The sequence below is a fragment of the Charadrius vociferus genome, unplaced genomic scaffold (genome assembly GCF_000708025.1).
Source record: "Charadrius vociferus isolate BGI_N301 unplaced genomic scaffold, ASM70802v2 scaffold163, whole genome shotgun sequence".
Classification (NCBI taxonomy): Eukaryota; Metazoa; Chordata; class Aves; order Charadriiformes; family Charadriidae; genus Charadrius; species Charadrius vociferus.
In genome coordinates this window covers 5,817,692-5,827,520 of record NW_009648332.1, presented here as the reverse complement: position 1 = coordinate 5,827,520, position 9,829 = coordinate 5,817,692, and the positions used below count along the sequence as shown (strand labels likewise).

At 37.8% G+C, this 9,829-nt stretch overlaps 1 protein-coding gene across 1 annotated transcript in view; it reads right to left on the bottom strand.

Annotated features, from left to right (window-relative positions):
• STIL (SCL/TAL1 interrupting locus) overlaps window positions 1-8,570 on the bottom strand; it is an 18,450-nt gene extending 9,880 nt beyond the window's left edge. Inside the window, exons 1-9 of the mRNA XM_009884836.1 lie at window positions 8,479-8,570; window positions 6,876-6,991; window positions 6,579-6,766; window positions 5,373-5,620; window positions 4,499-4,582; window positions 4,293-4,379; window positions 2,483-2,630; window positions 1,196-1,305; window positions 237-359 (exon numbers count right to left, since the gene is read on the bottom strand). Coding sequence (XP_009883138.1) covers window positions 237-359; window positions 1,196-1,305; window positions 2,483-2,630; window positions 4,293-4,379; window positions 4,499-4,582; window positions 5,373-5,620; window positions 6,579-6,766; window positions 6,876-6,991; window positions 8,479-8,570 — 1,196 coding nt within the window. The remainder of the gene's footprint in view (window positions 1-236; window positions 360-1,195; window positions 1,306-2,482; window positions 2,631-4,292; window positions 4,380-4,498; window positions 4,583-5,372; window positions 5,621-6,578; window positions 6,767-6,875; window positions 6,992-8,478) is intronic.
• Between the last annotated feature and the right edge of the window lie 1,259 nt (window positions 8,571-9,829).

Below are 9,829 nucleotides of genomic sequence, written 5' to 3'. Positions count from 1 at the left end.
TACCCAGATTCCCAAAGCAGAACGTACTACCTCTGTACCCAAATCCTAGCATATACAGGAACTAAAGTGTCTATAATCCCAGAAAGTTAACTACAGCAGGAGTTGGGACTCGGTCCATTTCTTCAGTTCTGTTTTCCCCTGCTAGCACTTTGAGACAGAAGCTTTATAATCTCCAGTCCCCTTACAGTCAGTTTTGCTGCTGTGTCACATCTGAGATGCATAGAACAACTATGTACTTAGTTACCTGTTGACTCACTGGGTGAGGACTTGGAATTGGTCTGGGGGATAAATCCTCATCTTCTACACCAGAGTCGTGATCGCTTGCTGACAACTTGCTGGGTGAGCAGCCTTGGGAAGGACTAAAACCAACATAAATCAAACTAAGAATGTTTGCTTGTCAGATTTAGCAGCAGTAACATGAATCTTCATGTTTTTCACTGTGCCATCTACAGTGCAGTATCAGCATCCTTTTTTCAAGAAGCAGTTGCTATACAACTCTTCCCTGGTTAGCTATGGAGTTCGCACAGCAAACAGCTCTAAGATCAAACAGTTAAAATACAAACACTGGTTTTGGGCAAAAAGATGCTCACCCTCTCTCCCCACACGCTCAGACATACACACCTTTTAAGTGACATTCTAACAGCAAAGCACTGATTTATATTAGAAAAATAAGGAGTGTTATGGTAAGGACTGTAACATTGCTTAAAGGAAAATAAAGGCCATCTTAAAGTCACAGATAAATATTTGATGGATACGTCAGGTTCTTAAAAACCCCTAAGTTTCAACCTATCCAGATCTTACACCTCTGAACGTCAGATGGAAAAAGGAATTTTTACCAACTTAAGTAGATTTCAATTAGAGATTTGCTTCAAAGGATGGATCTCACAGAAAGCTTAATAGAGTGAACTAGGCTCCATCAGTAAGGAAGCCTTTTTAGAAACATCCACTGTATAAATTACAACCACAAGTATCAAGAGTAGAACTACAAATAAGGGCTCTTGGAATATGGTCAGCTTGACTGTCTTACTCAAAGAATATTAACTCCAGGAATAAACAAAAGTACATACACAGATTTTAATGTGAGAAGATCACTGCATGCACAGCTAAACTGACACCTGGCAGAGCAGAAGTAAAAAAAAAAAAACCTTCAAGAAATATTTAACTTTTGTGTATAAATGACATCTGAAAGATTTACCTTCTGATAGGAAGTTTCTTGCAAACTCTGCTGAAGAACTCAGTTTCTGCATTTTGGTTTTCTGCACTCAACTCAAAGTGGATAGGGTTCTTGTCTGAAGGTTCAACATTCTGGAACAAAATTTTCTGTATTTGTGAAGCATGAAACTTTCAACATTTAATCACTGAGGTGCCACTCCCAAAGAAATAATTTTAAGGACATTTATCTCTAATTATGTGCTGCTTGTTTTCTACTTTCAATTCTCAATTCTTTCACCACTACATGGAGGCAAGCAACTTCCCTTCCTGTTTAACGCTGTTCCCCCTGCTACTCTAAAGTAGTTGGCCTAATAATAGCCATGAGCAGATGCTTCCTTGCTGTAACTGCTTAGATACTCTTCCACAAGCCTTCACCACTATAGGAAACAGCAACTGCTCCTATACTGTTTCATGCACCACAGCTGCTCACGTTCTGGAGACGACAGAAGTGAGCCTCTGTTTCTAAGAGCCTCGTCACCTTCAGAAAGCCAACCTGTACGTAGGCTAAAGGTGCAAAGCAGCCCTGAACAGGGAAATTTAGTTGGAAACAGAACAGCACAGGACACACATTACACTAGCTGCTTCTCTGCCAGAAGCCCATATTGAGCAGATTAACAATTCAACTTCAGGTTCTGCACAAGCCTAGGAAAACACATAAGGAACTCAGATTTCCTAGAATTTCCTCAAACCTTATGAGTTCTCTCCCAGACATTGTATCATCAACTTATTTCAAAGAGTTACTCTGCACAAAGATAAATTTTTTCCTGCTTTGTTACTGTAGCGCAGCGAGAGATCTGCACATTAGTAACTGCTGAACTCCCTTTTGCACTCAACTTGAAGCAAAGCCCAAGTTACCTAGCTTTGCTCTCCAGAAAGCACCAATATGCATCACCCATAGCAGTCGTTAGCACACACATAGCATACCAGATTAACGAGTGCTATAGGAAATCAGAATCTCTGCTCATAAAGCCAAAAGGTCACTAGTAAGAAGGAGCACTAACCAAGTCCAACACAGCACACTGTGTTTTAAGAGACAGATTCTTTAATGCTATTAGAAAAGCGAGGAGTTGCTGACTTTGGAGGTCACCTCTCAAATTAAGAGACACGCTCTAAATTTACAGTAATAGTTGTAAAAAGGTAGCTTTATAGAGCTACATAATTTTCAAACGCTGCAGTTCATTTGGCTCACATTATAGTGACTCTTCCTTTAAGTACTTATGCTAAAAGTACTTTAAAGTACCTTGATGCAGTAGGAAACCAAACCACTTACTTTGAAGAGGTGTACTGTTTCATTGCAAGTCAAGATCTGAAACCCTAGTTCAGTCTGTCCACTGCATGGAACACACTCATAAAATTCTGGCTCCTTGTGTGTCAATGAATAAAGCACAATAAGAAAACGCCCAGATTCTGAAAAAACCCTAGAACAGAAAAAAACCCAAACACATCTTAAAAACAAACAAACAAAAAAAAACCCCAACAAAACAGGAAGACGGACCTTTAGTTTCTCGACATACTGAGCAAACTACCACACAGTTTAGCAAACTGCTAAATCACTGCATTTTGCGTGGTACTGAGCAGATGGACTTATGACTGATGCCACATGCAAGAATCAAAGCAAAGTAGAGAAATGGGAATAATTCGTTTACTTTCTAGTTCAAACCTTTAGGATCACTCAATACTTTAAATGAATTCTGGGAACACTTCAATCATCTCATAGAAGAAAACATCTGTAAAAATGATAGTGTGATTTATTTTTTTTTTATAATTCAACTGAAGATGTATTATATACACTTAGTGTTTCATTTATGCCTAAATATTCCAAAAATGCTCATTACCAAACAGATTTTTTCTGAAGAAAATTTATATTGAGGTTTTTTTCTACAGGTTAAGAACAGTGAGTAACAACAGTCAACACTTAACACAAAAGATGAAGGATAATGAAAATAACGTGCATTTCCAGAAAAAGGTAGTACTATTTTCTGAACACTTTTTCTTTTTATAGCACTTGTAATGCACTTGGAAGTGGTGGTGGGGGTTGTTTATTTGTTGTTGTTTTGTTGTGGGTTTTTTTGAAGTAATATATGTGACAAAGCAAGCAGTGGGAACAAGATGCTTGAAAAACAAAATTCACATACAACTTTAAAATTATACTTACAACTTAAGAGTTAAAAGTGTACGATGTACAGATGAAGCAGTTAGTCTGCAGAGGTTAATTCTGTTTGCATGGTTCATCAAATCTGCCTAATCCACTTCCAAGATGAAATCAGTGAAAGTTAATGAGACTCAAGCATCTAACTTGCCTATCTAATAATCTAATTGGCATGTTATCTGTATTTGGGCATAGTTAAATCATTAAGGGAAAAAGTCTATTCTGTAATTCAGACACATCTGTTCACCAAATGTGGTTTTATTTCATAATTTAAAAACAAGTGTGGTCAAGCAAAAGAAATTCTTGTGCATACAGCGTATTTTGAAGTTTCATTTACCTGAAGAGCAGTTTCCACTATAAACACCTGAACTCCCTCCCAGCTTGCAAATAAATAGAACTTAGCAAACGTTAAAAGGGAAATGATGTAGATTATCTACTAATATCACAATGAAAAAAAGAAATAATCAGAATGCAAAAACTATAAAAACAGAATATTTAGCAGGAAGTCATAATAAGACAGTATTAGCTGCAAACCAATATTGGTCAGATACAATCAGGGAGAAAGCCTATGTCAAAGAAAACACCCACGAGAAAAATTCAAAACCAAAACCCCACCAGTGTTTAAACTAGCATTTCCTGCTTGCTTGTCCATATTTAAACTAAAATGCAGTGACCTTTAATGTCATTAATGTTTACCCTCTTCTGTCTTTGAGATATCAGCCCAGCCTTCTAACACTTCAGTCACAGAAAAATTGTGAGGCACAAGTCAAAACCAGCAAAACCAATTAAAACAGTTAGCCCCACCTTCTATATAAAAATCACAGAATTCCCTCAAGTATCTTTGAATAGAGCCCATGTTGTCATGCGTTTCTGTGGAATACTTTCTTAGGCAGTCAACAGCTTCTATGTTTTGTAGATAAAAGTGACTTACCTTTCTTGAATTGAAGAACTGAATAAATATCGCACACAACATGCCCAGACTTGAGGACTACAGACATGAGTAACTCCACTCAGCCAACTAAAAGTAAGAAGAAATACCCAATTAGAGACAGTTCCATTACCAAGTTTCCACTAGGAATCCCTCAAATACATCTCAAATAAATAGGTGCATTAATGTGTACAGAGCCAAACACTTACACTCCAACTAATGGCAGCGCATAAGCCTTGGGATCAGACTCGAGCAGCAAAAGCAATTTTCGTGTCTGGTCCATAGTAAGGTAGCTGAAACAAAGCAGAAATTGGGGGTTTTCTAGTATTTTGGAAGTCAGTCTTTCAGGGAAAAAAAAAAAAAAATCACAAAGAGACAAATACAAGTTTAGAAAATACTGTAAGAAAGAAGTTCCAAAAAAATCAAAACCATTCTTCCTCCACACTTAAAGCAACTCCTCAGCTTTTCATTCATTCCCTGTGTATCAAAGAATTATCAAGGACCATATTTGCTTAATATTATTGTAATCACAACAAATCCAGAATTGCAAGTCATGTTAAATTTTAAGAGTAACTTTCCAAGAGGCATTCACAAAGTCCAAATAAAATGACATTCATTTGCTTCCAATCATTTTTCTGTTCTGTCCTTAGTTCATTCTACTAAACTAGCTATCAGCCAGAAGGATGTTTTCCCAATACAATCTTATAAGCACTATTAACAGAAAAAGCTTTGATTCACATTAATCTGATTTTCATTCTAGAGACAGCACTGATATTGTTTAAAAAGCTGGATGCTCTTTATATTTTCTAGGTTAACTAGAGGTTTGTCCCCCTGCCCCAGTAGGAAGATTCTTCTACTGAAGTCAAAAGCAAGAACCAGTTAATATTTTTGCCCCACCCCATTTCCTAATTCTTGTTTATAACATCTTAAATTTTCCCAATTCCAAGAAGTTATGTTATTTTTTATGCCAGTTATTTTACTAAAAAGCAAAGCACTGGTTGACATCTTGCCTTCCTACCTGCTTTAGGAAACACAACGAACTGCCAGGCAAGTTTGATAGCTTTAGCATCACCCTTCACTCACCCACATTTGTAAGTTCCTTGAACTTGTGCGATATTCATAGGACTGTTCAAATTTCTTGCTAGAGCTGTGGGAATAATTGGGACAGACTTCACGGGGGTGTATTCCAAGATATTTGCTGCGGTAATAGAAGCCCAGTGGAAATTAAAATGCAGATTATCCAGGTTTTCTGTGAAAACAATGTGAGCTCTAACAGTGAGCAGTTTAGAAAGATCCAGTGATTCTTTGCTGCACAGACTGTGCTGCACACCCTAGAAGTAGGGAAAAGAGAAAAAAGTTAAATACACAAAATTGTCTTCATATGACTACATGATTCAAGCTGTATTACACTAGGAACTCAAATCACTCATCATAGGTACTATTGCAGTAGGCACTGTATAAAAAGCTGTTAAACCAGGCCTCCAAAGCTCACAGCTGTAGTGAATATAATGAATAATGTAAAATACACTTGAAATTAAGCTATGCATATCTTAGCATTGCTTTATGATGTATTCAAAAACCTGGGGTTACTTAAATTGTACAAAAATTAATAAAATAACAAGCAACTAGAAGGCTCAAGGTGATCTGTCAAAGTTCTCTTACTTGCATTCAAGAAATTTGTATTTTAACATCTGGATGCATCATACTGAGAAAGTTTAGATGTGAAATAAGCATTATTTGTATTATAAAATACACACAACATCAGTAACAGGAACGGAAGGTGTATGTACTAGATTATATGTCTACAGCAGAGCACAGAAGCAGCAGGCAGACATTTGAGCTGTAACTGTTAACCTACATAGGCTTTACAGGCTTTCTTGCAAGTCACTTGCCTAGCGATACTTTTTATCAACAATTGCATAAATGCTGCAACTCATTCATGACAGATCTGAAAGAAAAAGCCGTTTTTTCTTGTTTAAGTCTGTTGCAATCACTGTTGCTGTGCTGGCTTTGGTGGTCACACCAGCTAAAAAACTGGTCAGACAGCATGATTTTAGTCCAAAATTAAAGACTGTGATCCTTAAACACCTGTGAAGGCTAACTGACTTTAACTGTTTGTGGTACACTTTTCAACGACACTTGAGCAGCTCATTTCAGACAACCAACTAAATAGTCTAGCTTCAGCCACAACTTTGCTGTGTTTGCAATTGATGGCACCTGGAAATCAAACCCTATGCATAGTCCAAAGTCCTGCAGTTTATTGTTTAAGAGTTGCCAAGAGCTGCCTACCTTGAAAGCCAAGCTGATATCTTCAGCACTGTGCACTATAATATTTTCTGAAGAAGGTCCCCAGGCACTAATGGTACACGGAATCAAAAAGTCTCCAGGAAGAGACGCAGTTGGAATTTTGCCCGATCCACCAGCAACTTCTCGACCAGGATCAAAGCGGTCTATTGTTAGCATTATGCCTTCCCCAGCTTTAAAATAAATAAATACAGTTAGAGTTCAAGAGCAACAAATCAGGCCCCTTGATAATGACTTACTCAACTAACCAATATTGTCTGTCTACCTGATGTTTAAAGTTACCTTCATCTACTGCAAGAGTCCCAAGCAAAAAACAGGAAAATAATTTCTTGTCATTCTGCTTAGCATGGCGATAGGCAAGTCGCAAAGTTTTCTCCGTCATAGATAACTTTGGGTTTCTAAAAAGAGACAATAAGCAAGTTTAGGACCTACATTATTTTTAATGCTTTTTTTTTAAAGTATTTATTATATTCCAATAGCTTCCACATTTTTTTGTCCTTTAAAAAGAAAATATACATGAACAGCTCAAAGCCCTAAACAACAAAAAGATAAGAATTAACAACATTGTATACAATGTCAGCATAATTTTTACTCATATTCTGTGCAACACCTCAACTATTCATATTCAAGAGAGCCCTGTTTTAACTGGAGAAGCTCCACAGAATGCTCTGTATGATCATCTCAACAAGAATATTTGAATTATTTTTATAGAAGGCAAAAAAAGTTAGAAACACTGAGACCAAAACACAGAACCTCTGAAAAGTCTAAATTTAAAGAGTAGAATAGGCCAAATAGCTTAACTAATTTTGACATGGTGTTGTCTAATTTTAGCACAGTATTTAGTATGGATGCTTAAAGCAGCAGCAGACTAGGCTCAAATACACAGACATGTAAGTATGGAGAAAGACTAAGTAATTATAAAATCACTATTTAGTAAAAAAAGGTAGTAAGTTTGGAATCTAGGGAAGCAATCACATCAACAGTATTTTAGCTTGAGTTAGCTTATATATTTCTGCCTTGGAAAGAGGTCAAAGTTGAAAGTGAGGCTACTGGTTTACGTGAATACTGTGACGACGGCTCACATCCTACCTGCTCAAGATTAACTAAGTGAAGTGCCTTCATCAAAACAAAAGTAATTTGGTTTAAACTTTGTTAAAACTCAGAGGTTTTAATTTTAACTCAAAGAGCACTATGTGGCAAGGACAAGTGGAGGCCCCTCTGACCTGCATATAAGGGCTGTCCACCATAATATCCACATGTATGCTAAACTTGCTCATATATTTGCTTTAATAACTACAGTAAGATTTGTATAACACCTATATAAGAATTACCCAGTTAAGTAATAAGGATCAATTTTCACTCTCCATTTGTTTTACAAGTCAGGTTTGGAACATCCTGCCCTAGAAATTCACAAGTGCTACAGATTTGCCTCCAGACTCATTCTAAACAAAAAAAAATCAGAACTTTTGGCATCTTAATCCAGAATACTGAAGCCAGAAAAATGCTTAGTTTTAAGTTTTACTTGAAGCATGCTATCTGTACCCAGTTTGTCAAAATATTTTTTCTCTGTAAATATTTAGAAACAAGGAAAGACATGTTAAAGAAAACTAGAAGTACGCAGTTATTTTTACACCTTTCCATATGGGAAGGAAACTAAGTTACTTTAGACTGAGGCACTTCCAACCGACTTGACTGCGATATACCACAGGAAGGAAAACTCTCAAATCTTTCCCATGAAAATCCCTATATTTATAATGAACACACCAGTTGTTTCTTTTTCCTTTGTGTCTTGTTGTACACTAGACTCAAAAGATACAATGAGACTTGGAATCATATAATTCTTAATTTATTTTAACCTTTAGTCGCTTAAAAAGGTTACTCATACCTGTAATAGGTGATGTGTGAGCCAATGACATCACCCATAGGGATTGGGTCCCAAAGCGCACACTTTGACAGGGGGAAACTGAAAGGGACCATCCTTTCAGGAACAAATCTGGGAAGATCACAGAGATAAAAGAGGGAAATGGATTAAGCTCAGTACCTTCAAACAGCACTTATAAGAAGAAACAAAGGAGTAACAGTATAAGAAAAACAAAGAGGATACATAAGCTGTTGGTAATTTTTTTTTTCCCCAAGTCCAGGCCAACGAAGCACAAACTGTGTCCTATGAAGTTGTCAAAGATATGAACGACAAAGTCAACACAAAACTTTCTTTTTACACCTGACAGTTCCTTTGTGTAATCTTGGAAGATATGTAGGCCAAAATACAAGTTTGCAGACAAAGCTCAAGGAAAAGCTGCTCTGGACATATTGTAGCAAAGGAAAAGGTTATCAATCATTAGAAACCCCCATGTCACACAGAAAATCTTGATTTAGCAAACTTAACATTAGATCAGCTTCCAAAAGCCCTGTTTTAGTTACTTTTTAAAGCCAGCACTCAATCTGCTTAAGTTTTGAAGACTTCTGAAATAAAGCCTTGGCTCAACTCAAACAATATAGTGCAAAATTTACCATCAGACTTCAGGGGCCTGAAGAAATTAGTAAGCAATCATGTAAATTTATTTACACAAGCAGGATTACAGTCTTTAAGAGTTGCCTAAACCAAGTATGCTAAATAAAAACCAAAACATTTGTCAGTCCACATCATTTGGCAAATATCTCAACGCTTTTTAACAAATAAACAAGAAGTTCCTTTGTAGGTATTTGAAGCCTCAAACTTTGGCGAGGTGCTTTCTTTGCATTTCCTTAAGTTCCCAGGAGAGAACTTTCTCTACTTTTAAGGCAGCCCTCTAAGCAACTCACTTACCTCTTATGTTTCCGACGTCAGTCAATTGATTCCCATTAAAAGCTAAACGCCCATCAAAATAGGTCCTAATTAAGGCTTGCAAAAGGGAAAACTTTTTTAAAGCCCCAGTTTTCACTAGTTTTGGCAAGCACGAATCCGAAACGCAGCCCCACAGCTCTTTATAACCAGAACCCCGCTCACAGAGCGGCATCGGGCCCAGCGTGTGCCCCCGACGGGCTGAGGGGCGATGCACCACCCCCCTCCCCGCCCCTCACTACCAAGGGGACAGCAGACCCTCCCGGAACGGTTTTCCCGACGCGGAGCGGGTACCTCAGAACCAAGCCGGGCAGAAGGGGGTCCGTACAGGGCGGCCGTAGTTCTGCCGCCTCCTCTCCTCCCTGCCGCGGGGCAGCGGCGTAAGGCAGCGCCCGGGCGCGGGGCCTGCCCGCCA